Below are 26,045 nucleotides of genomic sequence, written 5' to 3'. Positions count from 1 at the left end.
TAAGTGAGATAAGAAATCTCAGCAAGAATGTGCCTAATTAGGACCCAGGAAATGTGTATTTTATGTGTCTTCTCAATCATGTAATAAAAAATGATATATTCCAGAACCAGCTTCTTTGTACTCGGAGCTAAGAAAACTGTATATATAGAGCTCTGAAAGAGAAGGGCGGGAGAGTCATGGAAAACTTCAGTTGGTCTCCACTGACTGTGGGATAGGTGTCCCTCTTACTGGCTTTTTCCCTTTTACTTGTGTTTCCAAATTACCCTGCTTTGTTTTGCTGCAACTAATTTCTTATTTTTCTAATTTTAGTAAGAATAAACATTTGCTAATGTGACAAGATTCTTTGTTTGTAGTTTTCTTTTCCTTTGCGTGACTTACCAGGCTAGTAGTTCCAAGAAATACAGTTGGGGTAATTTGTTTGGGGGGGGGGAACCGGTTCTGGTTTTATATTCAGTTCTGGCAGACCCCAACACTTCTCTCCCCTGCACTCTCCTCCATCCATGTCCAGCGATTGTCTCTTGCACTCCCCCACATCCATGTTCAGCAATTCTGCTCTCTCCCATGCCCTCCCCTCCATCCGTGTTCGGCAATTCTCCTCTCTCCCCTGCTTTCCTCTCCATCCATGTCCAGCGATTCTCCTCTCTCCCCTGCCCTCCCCTCCATGTCTAGCGATTCTCCTCTCTCCTCCCCTCCCATCCATATTCATCGATTCTCCTCTCTCCCCTGGGTCCAGGACTGGGACAGGGACACTCCCTCTCTCTCTCGCTAACACTCTTGTCTGGTGCAATTCTATAAGAAGGAGAAACCGAGTCCTTTACTCTCCTGAGGCCTGATCTTCTGCGCTGACACCAGAATGTCCCTTTGCCACAGCCTGCCCTTGAAGAAGAAAGAAGTTACATCAGAAGGGACCGCAGGCTGCGGCATAGAGAAACTCTGGCAGATCAGGTTTCAGGCACATAAGTACACCGTGTGGACTCTGTTTCTTCTTCTTACAGATTTGCACCAGAGAGAGGAGGAGTGTCCTTGTCCCGGGGAGTATGGAGGGGAGAGAGGGATGTTAGGCACGCCACATGGGAGGAACGCACCGGGCCCCCTACTTCCTTTGGTGAGAGGAAATGGGAGGTAAAAAAGGTGCCGGTACAGCACCCTAACTACTACTACTATTTACCAGTTCTATATCACTACTAGAAACAAAACATATAAGAGACAGTTCTTGATCGACAGACAAGACAGATAAGCAGGACAAATAAGGGATTAGGGCGTGTGGGAATGATTAAAACAAAATGGGTACTAAACAGAGTAAGGGGATTAAGAGTTAAAAACAGCCTCAAAAAGGTGGGCTTTAACCTAGATTAGAATAGGGCCAGAGATGGAGCAAGATGTACCTAACTCAGGATGTCTACTCCAGGTATATGGCACAGCAAGATAAAAGGAACGGAGTCTGGAGTTGGTAGTGGAGTAAAAGGGTACATCAGTGGCATAGCCAGATGGCCAATTCTGGGTGGCCATGCCATTCTCTCCCCCCCTCCCCCCAATGACCCCAGTTTCTGCCCTTGACTCTTCAAAAGATAAATATTTGAGCTTGTGTAGTAGTGCTGTAGAAATGATAAGTAGTAGTAGTCATTCTGCAGCTCCTCAGTATCTCTTCCCTCTCCCTTTACTATTCCCAGGAACTCTTTTCAACAGTTAAGTTACTCTTATCTGTACCAGTGACATAGCCATGAAGGAGTCTCAGGGGCCTGCCCCCCCACACCCCCATTTTTGGCTTGGGACCTCTCTGCTTTCCTGTCTGGCAGGGATGCCAAGCCCTACCAGCCAAAAAACTCTCTTGCCTGAGTCACACCCGCAGCAGCACTTATTTAACTGGTGCACTTTACTGCTAATGCTGGCTCTCTCGCAGTTAAATCTGAACTGAGTATGCGTGAGAAGATATTATTCAAACTACTGCTGCTGTTCCGACTCAGGCAGGAGAGATCTTCGGCTGGCAGGGCTTGGCATCCCTGCCAGACAGGAAAGCAGAGAGGTCCCAAGCCAAAAATGGGGGTGGGGGGGGGGGGGGGCAGGCCCCTGAGACTTCTTCATGGCTATGTCACTGGTACAGATAAGAGTAACTTAACTGTTGAAAAGAGTTCCTGGGAATAGTAAAGGGAGAGGGAAGAGATACTGAGGAGCTGCAGAATGACTACTACTACTTATCATTTCTACAGCACTACTACACATACACAGCACTGTTCACTTGAACAGAATGAGTATACTTGTAAGTCAGTAAGAGGGGTCTGAGCTGTATAAAGAAATGGATAGGGAGCCAATGAAGTGACTTGAAGAGAGGGATTATGTGACTGTAGCAACACTGGCAGAAGATAAGTTGTACAGCAGAAGTTTGAACAGATCGAAAAGGAGAGAGATGGTTTAGTGGGAGACCTGTGAGAGGCAAATTGCAACAATCTATGCATGAGATGATGAAATATGGATATGGGTTTTGGTACTGTACTCAGAGAGAAAAGGACAAATCTTGGTGATGTTATAGAGAGAAAGAAACAACCAACAGGTTTTAGCATCCTGTTGGACATTTGCAGAGAAAGAGAGGGAGGACTCAAAATAGCCCTAAATTTTTAAGAGGAGGGGGGGAAATAAGAAATTCAGTTTTAGCCATGTCACATATGACTCTACCACAGTGGGACATCTAGGTATGAAGATAACAACTGAACTGACCTCCAATATCTTTTGATGGCCAACTTTATGCAAGGATTGTAGGATTTATGTTTTGCCTTGTCCACTGTGTGCCAGAACCAAAGTTCACTCTAAAAAGTCTTCTGGTAAGTTATGATCACTCCCTATTCCTTTTATACTTTGAACTCATCTTTCTATGGGCTTAATTACTGAGCTTCCAAAGTTATCTGCATGTACTGCAATCTTAAAGATTGTAGATTTTTCACAGATGGAACATTTTATTCCTTTTTCTAAGCTGCCATCAGCACTGCAATGCACTATCTCTTTAGAACTGAAACTGTCTACCTACATTTCAACAGAAACCAGATGTCATATGCCTCAATCCTAATCGGGGGTTAGCCTGAACTAAGGGGAAAAATGTATTGGCTTCTAGGTTAAGACCATGGTGAGTAACATACATAGTAACATAGTAGATGAAGGCAGAAAAAGACCCGCACGGTCCATCCAGTCTGCCCAACAAGATAAACTCATGTGTATACCTTACCTTGATTTGTACCTGTCTTTTTCAGGGCACAGACCGTATAAGTCTGGCCAGCACTATCCCCTCCTCCCAACCACCAGCCCCGCCTCCCACCACCGGCTCTGGCACAGACCGTATAAGTCTGCCCACCACTATCTTCGCGCCTCCCCACCATCAACCCCTCTTCCCCCCCACCGGCTCCACCACCCAATTTCGGCTAAGCTTCTTAGGATCCATTCCTTCTGCACAGGATTCCTTTATGTATATCCCACGCATGTTTGAATTCCGTTACCGTTTTCTTCTCCACCACCTCCCACGGGAGGGCATTCCAAGCATCCACCACTCTCTCTGTGAAAAAATACTTCCTGACATTTTTCTTGAGTCTGCCCCCCTTCAATCTCATTTCATGTCCTCTCGTTCTACTGCCTTCCCATCTTCTGGGTTGATGGGAATAATCTCCATGCACCCAATTTCCTGAGGGAGGTCCTTGCAAGACACCCTAAGGCACATCCAGAGGCCATTCCAAAGAAGTAGGAAGGGCACTGTGAAGCTCTATGAGGTAGTTCTGACATTCTACCAGCAGGGGCCTCTATGGGCCATCAGGACTAGCTGGTCGGTCCTTATACCTCTGTGACCTATATTTACTGTTGGTGGCCATCTTATTTCCAATGTTCTAGTTCTGGACTCTTCCTGCATCTTCTACATTGGAACACTATTTTCCAGGCATAGTTTTGATGCATACTTCTAGTCTTCTCCTGGCAATCATTTGTTGAACTTCACACTCTCCTACCAAGCTCTGTTAGTTTCTACTGCCTGCCAGCCGCCAGCACACAGAGGTTCAGCCCAAGGTGGCCAGTGCAGGCAGAAGACATCCACCCTTTACATCGCATTACTGCACCTTCTTGCATACTTATACTTTCTGCTGACTATCCCATGACACCTTCACACCAGACATTAAAAAAGAGATCTGGTGGGCATCTCTCCTCCCAATTCATTTTCTCTGGTGATACATCTCCACTTATAAAATCCCCCCCCCCCCAAAAAAAAAAAAAAATTGGATTTTTTTTTCTGAATTTCAAAATTGAAGATATTACAGAACACACACCTTGGCTATTTCTCTAGAATATCACTGTTACTGAATGATCACAAGAAGCTTTGTGTCCTCACGACTCACATCCAATCCCTGATGCAGGTAGTATGCAGAAAAACGGGCCATGTAAGGCCCTTCAATAAAATCTGCTTCTTCTAATCCTGGGCTCTATCTTTTTGTGCTGTTACAGTAGCATAGCCAGCCCTGCAATTTTAGGGATGCCCAGGGAGGGACTGGGTGGGGGTGGGGTTGGGGGGAACTCATTCCTTTCTCTGCCCTCTCCCCATCATGCGCCAAACAGGTAGAAAAAGCAAAAGTAAAAGCCAGAAGAATGTTTGGCTGCATAAGGAGAGGAATGACCAGCAGGAAAAAAAGAGGTGATGGTGCCCTTATATAAGTCTCTGGTGAGGACCCATTTAGAATACTATGTGCAATTCTACTACTACTACTTAACATTTATAAAGCGCTACCAGGGTTACGCAGCGCTGTACAATTTAACACAGAGGACAGTCCCTGCTTGAAGGAGCTTACAATCTAAAGGACAAAAAAGTGCAGTCAATCAAATTGGAGCAGCCTAGATTTCCTGTGTACTGTGTGGACTCATCGTAGAGGTTTTTCCTGTTTTGCTGTTCCTGTTAACTAAACCAGTCCCATATTTTCTGCATTGAAGACTGGGATAATGTTGTGTACAAACACCTACAGAAGGATATAAACAGGATGGAAGCGGTCCAGAGGGCAGCTACAAATCTGGGAAGCGGCCTCGGTCATAAAACATATAAGGACAGGCTTAGGAACCTCAACATATATACAATACGCTGGAAGAGAGGTGGGAGAGAGAGGATATGATAAAGACGTTTAAATACCTCGGTGGTATTAATGTACAGGAGGTGACCCTTTTTCAAATGAAAAACTCTGGAATGAAAGGGCATACAATGAAGTTAAGAGGAAACAGCTTTAGGAGGAATCTACGAAAATACTCTTTCACGGAAAGGATGGTGGATGCGCGGATCGGCCTCCTAGTGCAGGTCGTGGAGATGAGGACGGTGTCAGAATTTAAGAAAGCATGGGACAGGCATGTTGGATTCCTTAGGAAAGGAAGAGTTAGTGGTTACTGAGGATGGGCAGATTGGATGGGTAATCTAATACTCCAGAGAACTGAAAAACGGCCAAACACAATCCAAAGGGTTGTGTGGAATGAATGTAAAGAAATGAGGAAAGTGGGAAATACCCTCAGAAACCAAAGCTTCTGCCAAGGTCTAATTAACAAGGCACTGTTATCTATAAAAGACTTTGTGCCCGTGATCAAGTTTCTTTCATGGGGTAAATATTCCCTACTCCACTCATTCAAAAATGCCCATATAGGAGCATCATGCAAAATTGCCCATAATAGAGCACAAATTTTCTATACAAAAAAGCCCATAATAGAGCACAAATATTAAAGATAACTGAGTAACAAAAACTGTTCAAGCTACAGCATGGCATGCATCAACTTAGCTTAATAAATGCTGGCTTGACAACCCCACAGTTCAACTGTTGATTTTCAACGGGGCCCAATTCATTTCACCCATAACAGGGCTTCATCAGGAACCACTCCAGTTGGATCATACTGACAGGGGTATCGGTCTCAAGCTGACTAAACTTCTCTTACAAGTTTAGTCAGCTTGAGACCGATACCCCTGTCAGTAACATGGAGGGGGATAATAGAACGGGGGCACCCATCTCTATGGACAGCCCCGTAACGGGGCAACCCGTTTTATCGAAACAAGATGGACGTCCATCTTTTGTTTCGATAATATGGTTGGGGACGCCCAAATCATGAAATTTAGGTTGACCCCGGTTTTTGGCGATAATGGAAACCGAGGACGCCCATCTCAGAAACGCCCAAATCCAAGCCATTTGGTCGTGGGAGGAGCCAGCATTCGTAGTGCACTGGTCCCACTAACTGAATGGAAAAAGCCTTTCCCAATCCAGAAAGGAACGGGCTTGCATGAAGGCAATTGCATGCAAATTAGCTGCTCGCTGTTAGCTCATTTGCACACGATTTCCTTCCTAAGGAGGGAAAGCGACGGCAGTTGAGGACGTCCAAAATGTGGATGTTTGTGAGAAGGACATCCATGCCTGCTATGCCTCCGACACACCCTTTATTTATTTGGATTTTGGATCACAAGTAGCAGCAGTGGGATTTGAACCGGCTGCCTCTGGATTGCAAGACAAGTGCTCTAACCATTAGGCCACTCTGCCACGCCTCTACTCCACTCCTCTGAAATTTGGCCATCCCTCTGGGGGGCAGTTGAGGACGTCCAAAATGTTTGAAAGGACGTCCACGCCTTCGTTATGCCTCCGCTGACACACACATACCTCCCCCCCAGGGACCTGCATACTGCCCCCCCCCCCCCCCCACAGGGATGGCCAAATTTCAAGGGAGTGGAGTGGAAGAGTGGCCTAGTGGTTAGAGCACTGGTCTTGCAATCCAGAGGTGGCTGGTTCAAATCCCACTGCTGCTACTTGTGATCCAAAATCCAAATAAATAAATAAAAAGGGTGTCGGAGGCATAGCAAAGGCATGGATGTTCTTCTCACAGAAACATCCACATTTTGGACGTCCTCAACTGCTGTCGCAGGGACGGAGGCATAGTGAAGGACATACTCTAAAAAAAAAAAATAGACAAAAGTTTTTGAAGTTGTTTTTTTCAGGGTGGGAGGTAGTTAGTGACCACTGGGGAAGTCAGGGGAGGTCATCCCCGATTCCCTCCGGTGGTCATCTGGTCAGTTCGGGCACCTTTTTGATGCTTGGTCGTGAAAAAAAATGGACCAAGTAAAGTCGGCCAAATGCTCGTCAGGGACGCCTTCTTTTTTCCATTATCGGCCGAGGATGCCCATTTGTTAACCACGCCCCCGTCCTGCCTTCTGTACACTGCAGACATGCCCCCTTGAACTTTGGTCATCCCCGCGACGGAAAGCAGTTGAGGACACCCAAAATCGGCTTGCGATTATGCCGAATTGGGCGAACTTAGGAGAAAGACACCAATCTCCCGATTTGTGTCGGAAGATGGGCACCCTTCTCCTTTGAAAATAAGCAGGATAGTAACATAGTTGATGACGGCAGAGAAAGTCCTGTACGGTCCATCCAGTCTGCCCAACAAGATAAACTCATATGTGCCTTTTTATATGTACACTTGACTTTGATTTGAATCTGCCATTTTCAGGGCACAGACCGTAGAAATCTGCCCAGCACTAGCCCTGCCTCTCACCACCGGCTCTGGAAAGCGATTGCGGGAGGGGGGAACGATCATAAGGGGGTAAGAGTGAGTTTCTGGTTTCAGCCGAAAATGCATTTTCAGCTGAAAACAAAACCTAGATTTCGGTCCGATTTCAGTGCCAAATCTGAAACTGAAATTCGGTTGGCCTCTAAGTGTTGAATAGGGATGGATGGGTGTTATGAGGTGGAGGGAAATGGTCAGGGAACGGGAGGGTATAGAGAGGGATAACTGTCAGTGAACTTTTAATTTTTTTTAATGTTGTTTAAGTGGGTGGGTAGAAACGAGGGACCGTCAAATGAGATTTTTTTTAAAATTTGCAAATGCTTTTATTATAATGTGATACTTTTCATAACAGACAAAACAACAGTGATAGAGTTGAAAAGCCACTGGGTGGGGGGGGTGAATTATCAATGCGGGCTATTGAAATACCCGTTATTTTACTTATAACCCCAGTTATAAGTAGGTTTCATTGCATAAAATGAGACCTGTTCTAAAATGGCATGAATTAGTGGTAAAATAACACATTTTAACAACAGTCCACACTGACAACTATGCCCCTTAGTCAGCTTACAGAAATAATAAGATTCCTTAGCTATTACAAAGTGGTAGAAAAATCATGAGCAAAACATCTTTTTTTCTATATACAGTAAAACATTTTTACAACCTTGAGGGCTACAATCCAGTTGGGTTTTCAAGATTTCCAAAATGAATATACATGAGTTCTGTTTGCATAGAATGGAAGCAGTACAAGAAAATCAATTCCATGAATATTCATTGTGGAAATCTTGTAAAACCAACTGGTGTACAAGGATGAAGGTTAAAGGAAATGAGAAAGTTCTTCATACAGGGCACAATATGAAAAAGGGCCCATATATTTACCGATAAGCAAAGTCTCCATAGAGACAGTCTAATGTGCGTGCCATTTACTCGCTAGAGGCACAATATAATCTTCTTTTCAAGAAGAGCTAAGTGTTAACTAGTGGCACTAAGACAGTGTTTGATCGGCTGTCTCTGATCTTGGATACTATTTGGAACCATTTTTTTCAATACAAAAATTTCAAGATCCATTATGCATCTCATATGGCCTTTCTCCTTCTTGACTTCCCCAATTTAACAGGTTTATATTGATTTTAAATCTGTTAGCCAGCTAAACTGAGGTGAATTTTTAGATGTAAATCTTGCCAGTTATGTTCATCTGAATATTTGCTTAAAGATAATCAATTAAAATAAAGAGATTATCTTGACCACTCAACAGTCCAACAATCGCCTTCATAATAAAGTATCCTAACTTTGAATTTCATCTGTATTTGGGCACTTTGAGAAAGTGAGAGAGCCACTTATAAATCCACATTTCTGTTATGCTGCCTTACCCGATTAAGTTTTTTCCACAAGTTCAGAACAGGAGAAAGCTCATTAGACCAGATTTCTCTGTCGAATTTGCAGCCTGCCGTTACTGACCTGCTTAATATTCGCAGCTGTGAAATAACCTACATGAGAGGAAAAAATAAACAATAGAAATACATAGTTTGTGCAGTAGATACTGAAGTATAGCAAATACAACAAAAAAGAGAATGTGCAAAAATAGGAAATCAAGGGGCTCTTTTACTGAAGTCTGTTAACCAATGAATACAAGGTTAAGGCACAGAAAGGGGTTACCATGCAACTGCATCAAGGAGTTTTGTTATAATTTGCCCGTTTCTGCATGTTATTATTTATTGCATTTGTACCCCACATTATCCCACCTTTTTGCAGGCTCAATGTGGCTTACAGGGTGTTAATATGAAAAGTTCATTACATATTCTTAGATACAGTCGGTAATAATCTGGAGGTAGAAGAGGAATAAATTAGAAGGTGTTAGGTGTTAGGTAAGGTCGTGTGAGGGGTGTTTTAAAGCATTTGGGTGGCGTAACCCTAGTAGCGCTCTAGAAATGTTAAGTAGTAGTAGTAGTAAGTAGTGTAAGGAGTGATTTGTTTCATTAAGGATTATTTTTGTAGGCCTTGTTGAAGAGATGTGTCTTCATAGATTTGCGAAAGCTGGTTAGGTGGTCCGTGGTTTTCAGGGCCATGGGTACTGCGTTCCATATCTGTGTGCTTTTGTACGCAAAGGTAGTAGCGTATGCCTGTTTGTATTTAATTCCTTTACAGCTGGGGAAGTTCAAATGGAGGAACTTGCGGGCTGATCTTCTGGCATTTCTGGGTGGTAAGTCTATTAGGTTTAACATGTAGAGTGGGGCATCTGCATGAATGATTTTGTGTACGGTTCTGCAGATCTTGAACTCAATTCATTCCTTGAGTGGTAGCCAGTGCAGTTTCTCTCTTAGGGGCCTTGCGTTTTCGTATTTGGTTTTTCCAAAAATGAGTCGGGCTGCGGTGTTCTGGGCTGTCTGGAGTTTCTTAATGGTCTGTTCTTTGCATCCTACGTACAGAGCGTTGCAATAGTCCAGGTGACTAATCACTAGTGACTGCACTAGGGTGCGGACGACGTGTCTTGGGAAAAAAGGTTTTATTCTTTTGAGTTTCCACATCGAGTAGAACATTTTTTTCGTTGTGTTCTTCACGTGAGTATCAAGTGTGAGGTTTCGATCAATAGTGACTCCAAGAATTTTCAGATTTTCTGAGATGGGGAGTGTGCAGTAAGGTGTGGTTATGGTAGGGTAGATGTTTGTGTTGTGTTGGGAGGTGAGAACTAGACATTGAGTTTTTTCTGTGTTCAGTTTTAACTGGAATGAGTACGCCCAGGAGTGCATGATTTGGAGGCTCTGATTGATCTCGTTAAAAAGCACACTAATGAATTTTTCTGTCGGTGGTGTGACATGGGCAGAGTGGGCGTTGAAATGTTAGCCAGCTGGCATATTATATTTACCATGCGCAAATGCATAGTTATCTCCTATAAAGGAGGTGGTAAGTGTTACTGCATTAACTGTGGCCAGGTACTGAGCGCTAATTGCCACTTTAACTCAAGACCAGCATTAGAAAATGCTGTTTCTGCCCCCACTGAGTGCCGTGCAAAATTTGCAGCTGCTGCATGGTATATTCCTGTGTTTTGCTGTTAACTACAACTTTTACCACGGTTTAGTAAAAGAGCCCCTAAGTTTTCTACACCTCTTTCCAACTTGAGTTTTCTGAATTTATTTGAAGTTTACAGGACAAGTATTTTAATAGGGTGCCTAAATGGAAACCCGTGCACACATTTAAATCAACATAAAACAAGATGACTGAATTTGAAAATTAGGCTGAAATTAAGGTTGCCAACTTGTCCACAGAAAACAAGTGGATACCCAGAAGCAGAAATGGAATAAGAGGGTAGGAGGAGGGTTCCCTCTAATCCTGAAGATGGAGAGGGGAACCTGCAGTACAATCACAGTGTTACATATAACACAACAATTTAATGACTTATAAAATTGCATTTTCATTTTTAACTAGGCACCAACATTTACATGCCCACTGCATGTGCAAATGTTTATAAAACTAGCATATATATGTGTAGGTGCACGCTTACAATTATATATGCAAGTATGCCAGCTAAGTGCTTGCATAGCACTGATTTGCAAGAGGGGGTGTACATATGGGCAGGACATAGACAGGTATGTATGTAAAGCGAATGCTACATACCTGTAGAAGGTATTCTCCGAGGACAGCAGGCTGATTGTTCTCACTGATGGGTGACGTCCACGGCAGCCCCTCCAATCGGAATCTTCACTAGCAAAGTCCTTTGCTAGTCCTCGCGCGCCCGCGCGCACCGCGCATGCGCGGCCGTCTTCCCGCCCGAAACCAGCTCGAGCCGGCCAGTCCAGTATGTAGCAAGACAATACAAGGGAAGACACAACTCCAAAGGGGAGGCGGGCGGGTTTGTGAGAACAATCAGCCTGCTGTCCTCGGAGAATACCTTCTACAGGTATGTAGCATTCGCTTTCTCCGAGGACAAGCAGGCTGCTTGTTCTCACTGATGGGGTATCCCTAGCCCCCAGGCTCACTCAAAACAACAACCATGGTCAATTGGGCCTCGCAACGGCGAGGACATAACTGAGATTGACCTAAAAAATTTACCAACTAACTGAGAGTGCAGCCTGGAACAGAACAAACAGGGCCCTCGGGGGGTGGAGTTGGATCCTAAAGCCCAAACAGGTTCTGAAGAACTGACTGCCCGAACCGACTGTCGCGTCGGGAATCCTGCTGCAGGCAGTAATGAGATGTGAATGTGTGGACAGATGACCACGTCGCAGCTTTGCAAATTTCTTCAATAGTGGCTGACTTCAAGTGGGCTACCGACGCAGCCATGGCTCTAACATTATGAGCCGTGACATGACCCTCAAGAGTCAGCCCCGCCTGGGCGTAAGTGAAGGAAATGCAATCTGCTAGCCAATTGGATATGGTGCGTTTCCCCACAGCCACTCCCCTCCTATTGGGATCAAAAGAAACAAACAATTGGGCGGACTGTCTGTTGGGCTATGTCCGCTCCAAATAGAAGGACAATGCTCTCTTGCAGTCCAATGTGTGCAGCTGACGTTCAGCAGGGCAGGAATGAGGACGGGGAAAGAATGTTGGCAAGACAATTGACTGGTTCAGATGGAACTCCGACACGACCTTTGGCAAGAACTTAGGGTGAGTGCGGAGGACTACTCTGTTATGATGAAATTTGGTGTAAGGGGCCTGGGCTACCAGGGCCTGAAGCTCACTGACTCTACGAGCTGAAGTAACTGCCACCAAGAAAATGACCTTCCAGGTCAAGTACTTCAGATGGCAGGAATTCAGTGGCTCAAAAGGAGGTTTCATCAGCTGGGTGAGAACGACATTGAGATCCCATGACACTGTAGGAGGCTTGACAGGGGGCTTTGACAACAGCAAACCTCTCATGAAGCGAACAACTAAAGGCTGTCCTGAGATCGGCTTACCTTCCACACGGTAATGGTATGCACTGATTGCACTAAGGTGAACCCTTACAGAGTTGGTCTTGAGACCAGACTCAGACAGGTGCAGAAGGTATTCAAGCAGGGTCTGTGTAGGACAAGAGCGAGGATCTAGGGCCTTGCTGTCACACCAGACGGCAAACCTCCTCCATAGAAAGAAGTAACTCCTCTTAGTGGAATCTTTCCTGGAAGCAAGCAAGATGCGGGAGACACCCTCTGACAGACCCAAAGAGGCAAAAGTCTACGCTCTCAACATCCAGGCCGTGAGAGCCAGGGACCGGAGGCTGGGATGCAGAAGAGCCCCTTCGTCCTGCGTGATGAGGGTCGGAAAACACTCCAATCTCCACGGTTCTTCGGAGGATAACTCCAGAAGAAGAGGGAACCAGATCTGACGCGGCCAAAAAGGAGCAATCAGAATCATGGTGCCTCGGTCTTGCTTGAGTTTCAACAAAGTCTTCCCCACCAGAGGAATGGGAGGATAAGCATACAGCAGGCCCTCCCCCCAATTCAGGAGGGAAGGCATCCGATGCCAGTCTGCCGGGGGCCTGAAGCCTGGAACAGAACTGAGGGACTTTGTGGTTTGCTCGAGATGCGAAGAGATCCACCAAGGGGGTGCCCCACGCTTGGAAGATCTGGCGCACCACTCGGGAGTTGAGCTACCACTCGTGAGGTTGCATAATCCTGCTCAACCTGTCGGCCAGACTGTTGTTTACGCCTGCCAGATATGTGGCTTGGAGCACCATGCCTTGACGGCGAGCCCAGAGCCACATGCTGACGGCTTCCTGACACAGGGGGCGAGATCCGGTGCCCCCCTGCTTGTTGACATAGTACATGGCAACCTGGTTGTCTGTCTGAATTTGGATAATTTGGTGGGGCAGCCGATCTCTGAAAGCCTTCAGAGCGTTCCAGATCGCTCGCAACTCCAGGAGATTGATCTGTAGACCGCGTTCCTGGAGGGACCAGCTTCCTTGGGTGTGAAGCCCATCGACATGAGCTCCCCATCCCAGGAGAGACGCATCCGTGGTCAGCACTTTTTGTGGCTGAGGAATTTGGAAAGGACGTCCCAGAGTCAAATTGGACCAAATCGTCCACCAATACAGGGATTCGAGAAAACTCGTGGACATGAGGATCACGTCTTCTAGATCCCCAGCAGCCTGAAACCACTGAGAAGCTAGGGTCCACTGAGCAGATCTCATGTGAAGGCGGGCCATGGGAGTCACATGAACTGTGGAGGCCATGTGGCCCAGCAATCTCAACATCTGCCGAGCTGTGATCCGCTGGGACGCTCGCACCCGCGAGACGAGGGACAACAAGTTGTTGGCTCTCGTCTCTGGGAGGTAGGCGCGAGCCGTCCGAGAATCCAGCAGAGCTCCTATGAATTCGAGTCTCTGTGCTGGGAGAAGATGGGACTTTGGGTAATTTATCACAAACCCAGTAGCTCCAGGAGGCGAATAGTCCATCTGCATGGACTGCAGGGCTCCTGCCTCGGACGTGTTCTTCACCAGCCAATCGTCGAGATATGGGAAGACGTGCACCCCCAGCCTGCGAAGTGCTGCTGCTACCACAGCCAAGCACTTTGTGAACACCCTGGGCGCAGAGGCGAGCCCAAAGGGTAGCACACAGTACTGGAAGTGACGTGTGCCCAGCTGAAATCGCAGATACTGCCTGTGAGCTGGCAGTATCGGGATGTGTGTGTAGGCATCCTTCAAGTCCAGAGAGCATAGCCAATCGTTTTCCTGAATCATGGGAAGTAGGGTGCCCAGGGAAGCATCCTGAAACTTTTCTTTTACGAGATATTTGTTCAGGGCCCTTAGGTCTAGATGGGACGCATCCCCCTGTTTTCTTTTCCACAAGGAAGTACCTGGAATAGAATCCCAGCCCTTCTTGCCCGGATGGCACGGGCTCGCCCGCATTGGCGCTGAGAAGGGCGGAGAGTTCCTCTGCAAGTACCTGCTTGTGCTGGAAGCTGTAAGACTGAGCTCCCGGTGGACAATTTGGAGGTTTTGAGGCCAATTGAGGGTGTATCCTTGCCGGACTATTTGCAGAACCCACTGATCGGAGGTTATGAGAGGCCACCTTTGGTGAAAAGCTTTCAACCTCCCCCCGACCGGCAGGTCGCGCCGGCACGGACACTTGGATGTCGGCTATGCTCTGCTGGAGCCAGTCAAAAGCTCGCCCCTTGCTTTTGCTGGGGAGCCGCGGGGCCTTGCCTGAGGCGCACGCTGCTGACGAGAGCGAGCGCGCTGGGGCTTAGCCTGGGCCGCAGGCTGTCGAGAAGGGGGATTGTACCTACGCTTGCCAGAAGAGTAGGGAACGTCCTCCTTCCCCCAAAAAATCTTCTACCTGTAGAGGTAGAGGCTGAAGGCTGCCGGCGGGAGAACTTGTCGAATGCGGTGTCCCGCTGGTGGAGAGCTCTACCACCTGCTCTGACCTTCTCTCCAAAAATATTGTCCGCACGGCAAGGCGAGTCCGCAATCCGCTGCTGGAGTCTATTCCTCCAGGTCGGAGGCACGCAGGCCATGAGAGCCTGCGCATCACCACACCTTGAGCAGCGGCCCTGGACGCAACATCAAAGGTGTCATACACCCCTCTGGCCAGGAATTTTCTGCACGCCTTCAGCTGCCTGACCACCTCCTGAAAAGGCTTGGCTTGCTCAGGGGGGAGCGCATCAACCAAGCCCGACAACTGCCGCACATTGTTCCGCATGTGTATGCTCGTGTAGAGCTGGTAAGACTGGATTTTGGCCACGAGCATAGAGGAATGGTAGGCCTTCCTCCCAAAGGAGTCTAAGGTTCTAGAGTCTTTGCCCGGGGGCACCGAAGCATGCTCCCTAGAACTCTTAGCCTTCTTTAGGGCCAGATCCACAACTCCAGAGTCGTGAGGCAACTGGGTGCGCATCAGCTCTGGGTCCCCATGGATCCGGTACTGGGACTCGATCTTCTTGGGAATGTGGGGATTACTTAATGGCTTGGTCCAGTTCGCAAGCAATGTCTTTTTCAGGACATGGTGCAAGGGAACAGTGGACGCTTCCTTAGGTGGAGAAGGATAGTCCAGGAGCTCAAACATTTCAGCCCTGGGCTCGTCCTCCACAACCACCGGGAAGGGGATGGCCGTAGACATCTCCCGGACAAAGGAAGCGAAAGACAGACTCTCAGGAAGGAGAAAGCTGTCCTTTCAGGGGAGGAGTGGGATCAGAAGGAAGACCTCAGACTCCTCGTCAGAGAAATATCTGGGGTCTTCCTCTTCTTCCCACGATGGGCCTCACCTTCCGTGGTCAGACACAAGTTCACGAACCTGTGTCTGCAACCGCGCCCGGCTCGACTCAGTGGAGCCACGTCCCACGATGGGGGCGTCGAGAGGTAGACCTCCCTCGCCCGCATCGTGCGAAGCTCCCTCCGCCGACGTAGTCGGGGAGCCCTGCCTGGGAGGTGGCCGCAGTCGGCACCGGCACTGTCTGGGCTACCGACGTCGGGGGACCTCACCCCGGGCGATGGTGCCGAGCCGGCGCCACCGCTACTCTACCGGTAGCCGGAGGCCGCAAAGCAAACCCGCCGGGTACCGGAGGGGTAGGGCGTAACAGCCTCTCCCAGAATCTCTGGGAGACGGCCCGGAGGCTCTCGTTCAGAGCGGCTGCAGAGAAAGGGCATGGAGGTCGATGCAGGCGTCGACGTCAGAACCTGTTCCGGGCGTGGAGGCTTGTTCCGGGCTGTCCAGAGTGGAGCGCATCGACACCTTACCTGACATAGGTGAGCGGTCCTCTTGGTGCCGATGCTGCTGGTGCCGACTCCCTCGGCGACCCAGAGCTCTCGTGCCGACGCGGGGAGGAGACTCGGTGTCGATGCTTCTTCGACTTCTTCCGAAGCATGTCACCGAGCTCCCCGGCACCGACGAGGAGGACGTAGAATCCAGCTGTCGCTTCCTCGGGGCCGAGGTCGAAGGAGGTCGATCCCGGGGGGCTGTACCGCAGGAGCCCTCAGGGTAGGGGGAGACCCACCCGAAGGCTCACCGCCACCAGCAGGGAATGGACAGCCCCACCTGCACTCCTGACGATGCACCACCGTCCGACGACATCAGCAGACGAGGGTCCCCGGTACCACCGACGTCGATGCAGCTATCCGATGTCTCGGCGCCGATGCAGAGGGCCGATGCCTCGATGCACTGGCGGTCCGAGGATGAAGGTCTGGACGCTGACGACGTCGATGCACTCGATGACCTTGGTGTCGATGCTGACGAAGAGCCGCGAGAACAAAACGTTCCACTGGGCCAATCTCGCTACCTGAGTCCGCCTTTGTAACAGGGAACACAGACTACAGTTCTGAGACGGTGCTCGGCCCCCAGACACTGAAGACACGACGAGTGCCTATCAGTGGAGCGAGATTACCCGGGCGCACTGGTGCACTTCTTGAAGCCGCTGGAAGGCTTCGTTGTCATGTGGAAAAATCACGCCGGGCGAAATCAAAAACCGAAATGGCGAATTGAGCACAAGTGGCATCTCAGTCGGGACCTCACCAAGGCGAAGGGCCAGACACCGCGGCAGCAGCAGGTACAGAAGGGCGCAAGTGCTCAACTTTTTATTGCCTATTTGAGAAAAAAAAAAAAAAAGAATTGTGAAATAAGAAATGCTCATGACTGTTGTGCTGTAAAAATTGAGTACTGTCATGTGAAAACGAATTAGTGTGTGGATAGAAGAGATGTCTTTGGCTATGGGGCTTGGCTTCCCTGCCAACAAAGGTATGTCTCAATGTTGTGGCAGTAGCGGGCAAGAGAGAGGGAAGGAAGGAAAGAATACCTGGCCCCCTCAGTCCCACCTTTTCCACCCCTCCCCCGAAATGCAGGTTCTAGCCATACCCCGTGGTAATAGCATTAGAATATTGATTTGTGGAGACTGTTAAAGAGGTGAAAGCTAAGACATATTTAAAAAAAACAAAAAAACAATGTTTTCTTAGCAAAGCCATCACAGAACCCAAGAGAATAAAAATAAATTTAAATTTCTAGTCAAAATGTGATTTAATAGTATCACAGGGTGAACATTCAGCAGGTGATGGTCAGCGATTTTACCACGCCGGCAACTTTATGCTCGAATATTCAATGTTGGGATATGTCTGGACACCAGCACTGAATATCTGGATATGTGCGGCTGGTTGGCACTTAACCGGATAAGTGCTGATATTCGACTTAACCCTTAAGTTAAACTGGCCAAAGATAAGACTGCTAATTATGTGGTCCTCTATGGCTGGCAATCGTAATCAGTTAAGGGCTGAATTCTGGCACTTAATTGGTTAAGTGCAAACTCTGCCCCCGGGCCACCTACTGAATAACCGGTTTCAGCTCAGGTGGTTAGTGATGATATTCAACAGTATTATCTGGTTGAGTGCCACTGAATATCAACAGATAACCCCACACGGATGATGTAACTGGGTAGGAGCCTCTCCTGCTCGGTTAAATCACTGATCCATAGTAACTGTTTCCAATTTAACAAGCATTCTCATGAGAAGTACAGTAAGCACTTGGGACAGAAAATACACACACTTCGTCATATATAAAATTTACCTGGGAACTGATCATACGTTGGGATGAACGGGCAATATTGGCAGGCAAACCAAAAAAAGCAGGTGCATCATCTTCTGGAAGGCTTTCAATATACTACGGTAGTCTAGACCAGAAAGTGAGAAACCATAAATAGAACCTTACTATAAAAATAAAACAAAACAAGATTGGAGTAGCTATTCAGCATGCTTTAAAGTGGCAGAAGTGTCTCCTGCCAGCTGCCGCTGAATTATCAGCTCTGATCGCTGAGCTACTGCCTGATAAGTGCCAGTGCAGTCTGTGCGTAGAGTAGGGAATGAGCTGGCAGATATGCTGACATCAGCCATATTAAGTGCCAGGGCCTGCATAGTTAAGTGAGCAGTCAGGACTGCACAAAAGGCAGTCCTCTCTTTGCCTGCAAGAACTATGCTGCGACTGACCCCAGATATTCAATGCTGGTGCTCAGACGTGTTGCAGCATTGACTATCTAGGCATAATTCTGTCCCAGGCAAATATGAGGCAAATATCAGCCCATGGTATTTAATGTTATTTCTTTATGTATTAGGCGTAAACAACCTCTTTAATGAAGAGATTCACCCAAGTAAGTATACACCAGGTACAACTTGACATAAAACTTGGAATTTTGTTAACAGCATAACAATAGTAAATGATCAAATATAAGCATAAATAGAATCAATGAGGTAAACTTGGAGATGGCAAATTGAATATACACATTTAACAGCAATGTAGAACAATCATGTAACAGAAATATGATCACTGTCAGCAGAATATGAATAATCTGAAGACCCTGAAAATCAAGCAACATCTGGATGAGAGACCAAATGCTTACCTTTAACAGAGTCCTGTCGCCAAGGCAGCCACCTGAACCTGTAAAGACTCCAGGGCCAGACCTTTCCCCACCCATTCTGCAAAAGGACTGCAGCAAGGATGCTCTAAAGCAGAGAAACAAGCTGATGCCCTCACCAGTCCTCAAAAATACGCCAGACGTAAACATGCACCAGAGACGCAGCATGCTTCGTGGGAGCAAATGGGGTGAAAATTACCCAGGAGAATTCTGTTTTGCAAGCATGCTCTCAAGAGCCAAGCCATATGTCAGGCTTCTTCCCTGGAAGCACTGGGTTTGTGAGCCCTTGGACCACTACCGTGGAGTGGCAGTGGCAGGCAAGGTCACCTTTAAAGCAGAGACGAGGCAAGGCTGCACTGGAACCCCGGACTGGAGTTCTGCACTGGAATACACAGGACTGGAACGCACCGGACGGGTGCGCACTGGACTGGAACCCACTGGAGTGGAGCCCACTGGACTGGTACACACGGGACCTAGGCTTCACCTACGCTTAGCCACCGTTCCCCGAGGGTTGAGCCCTCAGGTTCGGGCAGCCGGCAGGGCTTACAGGAAAACCGGAACTGGAACTATCAAGCAGGAACAACAGGAATCAGGATACAGAAGTGCCCCTGGGCACCTAGGTGAAAGCAAGGCAGGGAATGTCCGGGTTCCGGCAATAGTTAGGTCTGGCCACAGGCAGAGAATATCCGGGTTCTGGCAGTAGTTGGGTCAGGCAGCAAGTATCGGGGTTCAGGCAGCTGGCAGAGAGTAGTCAGATACAGGCAATGGTCAGGTCAAGTAGCAAGACTATGGCTGGAGCTCCAGTAGCAAGGAGTACTGGCAGCGGACAGGTCTAGGGCTGAAGCTCCAGAAGCAAAGGAAAACACACACGGCAAAACCAGAAAGCTAAACACAAGAAAACTAGTAAAGCTGTACACAAGCTAACAAGCAAAGCTATGCCCAAGCTAACTAGTCACACGCTAGGAACTTACATACCACACCACACCACACCACACCACACCACACCACACCACACCACACAGGAGAACTAGTAAAGCTGTATAGTAAAGCTGTACACAAGCCAACAAGAAAAGCTATGCCCAAGCTACTAAACAAGCTAGAAACTCACACTGAACTGGACAAGGTAGCAGTGCACAGAGCACTCTAACATACCAGGGACCTTAGACAATGCAAAGGCAAAGGCTGCAGTCTCTAACTGATTAATAAAGCCCTTCAACACCTGAGGAGCAGCTGCAGCCATCAGTAAGCAACTATGGAGTCTGTCCAGGCACAAACAAGAGAGACAAATCCGGCAGCCTGGAAGAACTGGACCAGACTGGGCTAAAGTCTGGAACGGGTAGGAACAGCAAGACAAACTATGGCAGTCACTGGCTCTGGCAACCAGCGGGTGAGAGGAGCACAAACCAAGGAGCAGGCAGAACGCACACAGAACATAGAGAGACTTAGAATACCTAGGTGCAGCACAGAGGAGCAAACAGAGCCAGGCTGGCGACAGAGGTAGAGCTAACTCAGGCAGCACCCCCAGGTGCAGTAGAGTGGAGTAATTAGAGCCATGCTGGAAGCAGCCAGCACACAGAAGGAAAACTACTCCAGAAAGGATAGGCAGAAGCCAGCTTAGAAGCTGAGCCCCAGAAATAAGGTAAGTCTGAGGTTGGTCACGGCCACAGACGTGACACCATGAGACAAAATAAAGCCGGATCGAACATTTGAACCAGACCCTGTGTCAGAAGATCATCTGAGATCTGAAGCTGAAGAGGTTCCTCCATCTGAAGGAGGACCATGTGTTAAGCATGCCCCAGTCCCGCCTGCGAGATCAATCCTGCATGACCTACACTACCGGCCCATCATGATGACTGATCCTCTGTAGGACTCTGTCCACCAGAGATTGCAAGGAAAACACATAAAGGAGCCCTGATGCTAGCCACCTCTGAAGCAGAGCATCCAGGCTCTCCTTCTGAAGATCTCTGCGCCGACTGAAAAAGTGTAGGGCCTTGCCATTGCAAAAGGTGGCTATCAAATCCATGATTGGAGCGCCCCCAATCTGCTGACAATAAGATTGAATGTGTTGCCTCCCAGGTTCCATTCTCCAGGGTCTATCATAAGTTTGCTGAGATAGTTGGCCTGAACGTTTTCCACACCCTTGACATGCGCCATGGACAGATCTGTGAGATGACATTCCATTCAATTTATGAAGAGAATTGCCTCCTGCACCACCAGACTCTTCTTGGTGCCTCCTTGCTAACTGACGTACGCCACAGCTGTCACCTTGTCTGACAGGATCTGCACTGCCTTGTGCTGGGCTGGGTCATCAACATGGCGAGGCGTCTCAAATCCTGGAGTACCTGAGAGTTCATTTCAACTCTGTCCTGGGATGGGTGTTTTCTTCTTGAGCCTTGGAAACCAACCTGTTTAATAAGGCATACTACAATGCTACGTCCTAAATACCAGACAACGAAACTTACACCAGACCTGACAAAACCGAACTCTTATACCTGGATTGCATCAGGTACTTCAACACGAATGAACTTTAACGCACCACATCTTTATTTCTGTTCCCGAAAATGAATTCTCTATACTTGACTGCTTAATCTACTCTATCACCTATGATCTGTAATGCAATACCAACTTGTATTTCTTATGCCGGGAATGGCGATCGCCATCACGGAACAATGTAAGTCACATTGAGCCTGCAAATAGGTGGGAAAATGTGGGATACAAATGCAATAAATAAATAAATAAATAAATAAATCTGGCTCTGTGAGGTACTGGTAACCAATGCAGTTTTTGCAGGAAAGGTGCAATGTGGTCAAACCACTTGTAGCTCTCTATCAGTATTGCTGCAGCATTCTAAATTAGTTGGAGCAAGTGCAAGTTCTTTTTAATTTGACAAAGTACAGAGCATTACAGTAGTCCTGTCATGGTACCATCATGGCATGGATTCCTGTGGTCAGACTTGTCTTTTCGATATATGGAGAGAGATTTTGTAATTGCTACAGGTGGCAGAAACAGTTTTTAGAGGTTGACTGAATTTAGCAATATCCCCAAATTCCTGACCTGTGATTTTAGGGGGAGTTCATAATTCCCAAATGGTATTAAGTCAGGTACCTGTCCACTTGTGTTAGGAATCCAAAGAATCTTTGTTTTGCTTGTACTCAGGCAGTTTTTTTTTGGGGGGGGGGGGGGGGGGGAGGGGGGGTTGCCCATTCCTGAGTTTCTGTTAGACAGCAGTCTATCTAGGTGAAAACTACTTATAAAGCATATTATGACTCTATTAAGGTGATTTTAGAAGGGTTAGGCACTATTTACATGTGTAAATGAACATATACATATAAGCAATGATTTTTAGAAAAGCTGCTATTTATTCGTATATACCCATGGCATGGCATGCACATATTGGAAGCGGAAGTGTTTTTTTTAAGCATGGTTTGGGTAGACCTTAAAATTCTATGTGTATTTCCTATTTGCCACAGAAATATATGTATACTTCAAAAGATTTCCCCCAGTAGCTTTATCTGGGCATGTGTATCAGCAAACTATTCTTTGGGACTGGGGTTTTGTGGTAGTGATCTAAGGAGAAATTAGATCTTACCTGCTAATTTGCTTTCCTTTAGTCCCTCCAGACCGGACCAGGATTGGACTGATGGGTTGTGCTCGCCTACCAGCAGGTGGAGACTGAGAAAAAAACTCTGACTCTAGAGAGCCAATAGGAGCCCTGGCCATGTGACCTTAGCCTCAGTATTTGAATAACAAAGCAGGAAAGAAAGAAAGACCTTCTGTGCCGTATGGAATCCTAGCGCCACAAATTCCTCGGCAAAACCGAGTACTAGAGCTCACAGCAACCTCTCACCAGAGAAGTGGTATGGCTCACTTGTATTACAGCTCACCAGCAACTCTCACCAGAGAAGTGGTATGGCTCACTTGTATTACAGCTCACCAGCAACTCTCACCAGAGAAGTGGTATGGCTCACTTGTATTACAGCTCACCAGCAACTCTCACCAGAGAAGTGGTATGGCTCATCTGCAATATTGCTCACCAGCAACTCCCACCAGAGAAGTGGTATAGGCCACCTAAAGTTTTACATATACATACCAGCAACTGAGCCCCCTAGCAACTCTCACTAGAGAAGTGATATGTCCCTCTTGCTCCTACCAGAGAAGTGGCATTAGAACTCACCAGCACCCCTCAGAGTTCGTTCTTTCTCTCTCTCTCTCTCTCTCTCTCCTTTACAAATTAACAAATAGAAATAAAACAAATATAGAAAGTAAAATAATACCATTTTATTGGACTAATACATTTAGCTTTCAGAGGCCAAAACCTCCGTCCTCGGGTCAGTACAGTATAGTGCTGTTACAGTATCCTATCCTGACCTGAGGAAGGGGGTTTTGTTCTCCGAAAGTTAGTCAAATGTATTAAATTAGTCCAATAAAAGATTACCTTGTTTACATGTTCTATTATAAACATTTATTAACACAGCTACAATACTACTTTATCCTAAAGCAATAGTTGTGACAGTTGAGCAATACCATGTAACAGCTCCCTTAATTGGCAAGATGGCGGCCTTCCGAAAGTGAACGGAGAAAATGAGGCAGACGCGACGGACCGGCAAAGAAAAAACCGCTGACGCGAACCGCAGGAAGAGACCCAAGAAAAACATGTAAACTCGCCAAGAAGGAGCCCCGAGTAATCACACACCGGCGCTGAGACGGAACTGCTCGTTTAAAACGCTGGGGAAGGAAAAAAAAATTACTTGTACTTTAACTTTCCATAGTGGCCTGCCTCTCCCAAAGACATACACCTTTCTAAAACAAGGGTAGCCCTTCCCAGCTAGTATGGGAGATGGGAGGAAGGGGGGGAGGGACCCGGGGACACCCGAGTTTAACACCCCCAGAGGCTGTAAAAGAAAGAAAGGAAAAGAAATCCCTACCTGACCAGGTCTAACAGAGAATTCCTAGGCACAGAAGAGGTAGCATTATTAACCTCTAAAAGAGAAAGAGAGAGACTAATGGGCTCGCTTCCTACCTGCTGGGAGACTGAGAAATACTGAGGCAAGGTCACATGGCCAGGGCTCTCCTATTGGCTCTCTAGTCAGAGTTTTTTTTCTCAGTCTCCACGTTGGTAGGCAAGCACAACCCATCAGTACAATCCTGGTCCGGTCCGGAGGGACGCTAAGGAAGGGGGAACTTGTGCTTACCTCTCTGGTGCTCAGAACCACCTTAACCCAAATAAAATTAGCATTGGAGCTCCGGTCCTTAGTTGGAACCCTTGGAAGTAAGGTTTTACAAAATCCAGTACTATACTTTGCAAAATTCTGCAATTAATGGTTTATTCGACTTGAAATATTGTCTTTCACAGTTGCCTAAGAGGACATCCTCGAAGGATGTCCCGGCGAAGGGGTGGGAAACCCATATTATCAAAACAAGATGGACGGCCATCTTTCGTTTCGATAATACGGTTGGGGACGCCCAAATCTCAACATTTAGGTCGAAACCGAGGACGCCCATCGCAGAACACGACCAATGTAAGCCCTTTGGTCATGGGAGGAGCCAGCATTCGTAGTGCACTGGTCCCCCTGACATGCCAGGACACAACCGGGCACCTAGGGCACTTGCAGTGGACTTCAGAAATTGCTCCCAGGTGCATAGCTCCCTTACCATGGGTGCTGAGCCCCCCCACCCCCCACAACTGTACAACACTACCTATAAGCCCTACAGGTGAAGGGGGGCACCTACATGTGGGTACAGTGGGTTTCTGGTGGGTTTTGCAGGGCTCATATTTACCACCACAAGTGTAACAGGTAGGGGGGGGGGGTGGGCCTGGGTCCGCCTGCCTGAAGTGCACTGCAGTATCCATAAAATGCTCCAGGGACCTGCATACTGCTGTCAGGGAGCTGGGTACGACATTTGAGGCCGGCATAAGGCTGGCAAAAAAATATTTCTAAAGTTTTTTTAGGGTGGGAGGGGGTTAGTGACCACTCCCCAGGGGAGGTCATCCCTGATTCCCTCGGTGGTCATCTGGTCAGTTCGGGCCACCTTTTTGAGGCTTGGTCGCAAGAAAAAAATGGACCAAGTAAAGTCGGCCAAGTGCTCGTCAGGGACGCCCTTCTTTTTTTCATTATCGGCTGAGGACGCCCATGTGTTAAGCATGCCCCAGTCCCGCCTTCGCTACCCTTCCGACATGCCCCCGGGAACTTGGTCATCCCCGTGACGGAAAGCAGTTGGGGACGCCCAAAATTAGCTTTCGAATATGCCGATTTGGGCGCCCCTGGGAGAAGGACGCCCATCTCCCTATTTGTATTGAAAGATGGGCGCCTTCTCTTTAAAAATGGCTTACATATGTTATATGGGTACAAAGAAATAAAGATACAATAATATGTTAAGAAAGAAACAGTATAAAATAATATGAAGTAACTGTGCTTTAGACTGAGACAAGCAACATATAAAGACTTCAATGGGGAAGATTGCAATTTGTTGTTACATACGCAAAGTTCCAAATTATGCTACTCATTTTTAAAACTTTTTTTCTGTCACGCTGAATATGTAACAAATGCCTGTATTATTTCCATGGTGTATATGTATTTTACACAAGGTTCCGCATTCACCACAGGTCACCTTTAAAGAAGTTGTGTTCTGTGCAAACCAAGAAATATGGAATTCAAAGTATTCTGCACCTGTTGCACTAAAGTGAGACTGAAGTGCTTTTCACAAAATGAACATTGTTCTGAGTGACTGGAATCAGCTAACACAGTGGGACACTGTTGTAGCATCTATGTCCCTGACAGGCATTGAAAGCAATCTTAGAACTGGCAGCTAAGTGGATGAATCTGGTATATATGTAAAACGCAATAGATTTTATAAAGGGAAAGTAGAGGCCTAATATTCAACTGGCAGCAATCAGCGTTTTGTTGACTGCCGCCAGCATTACACCCAGAAATACTATGTCCAGTGGCGTACCTAGGGTAGTTGACACCCGGGGCCGGTCATTTTTTAACACCCCCCCCCCCAAAAAAAAAAAAAATCCAGTACTAGGCATGCCGAGAATACAAAACACTCAGGACCTTTAGAGCAATTCTACCATACCATAAAGCAGTCATTTCTACGAGTCACACAAGGAAAAGGAAAGCATCTTAAACACTACAGTGAGCACTAGAACATCAATTTACCTATTGTAAAACAAAACCAGACAAAATAGTACAGATCGTAGATCCTGC

At 47.2% G+C, this 26,045-nt stretch overlaps 1 protein-coding gene across 1 annotated transcript in view; it reads right to left on the bottom strand.

The window, feature by feature from the left end:
• The window catches only part of DYNC2H1 (dynein cytoplasmic 2 heavy chain 1), a 1,078,189-nt gene that overhangs the window by 104,269 nt on the left and 947,875 nt on the right, over nt 1-26,045 (bottom strand). Inside the window, 3 exon segments of the mRNA XM_030202388.1 lie at nt 8,910-9,026; nt 17,997-18,089; nt 26,030-26,041. Of these exon segments, the coding sequence (XP_030058248.1) occupies nt 8,910-9,026; nt 17,997-18,089; nt 26,030-26,041 (222 nt within the window).

Source organism: Microcaecilia unicolor, chromosome 4, assembly GCF_901765095.1.
Source record: "Microcaecilia unicolor chromosome 4, aMicUni1.1, whole genome shotgun sequence".
NCBI classification, from domain to species: Eukaryota; Metazoa; Chordata; class Amphibia; order Gymnophiona; family Siphonopidae; genus Microcaecilia; species Microcaecilia unicolor.
This window is presented reverse-complemented; position numbering and strand designations above follow the sequence as displayed.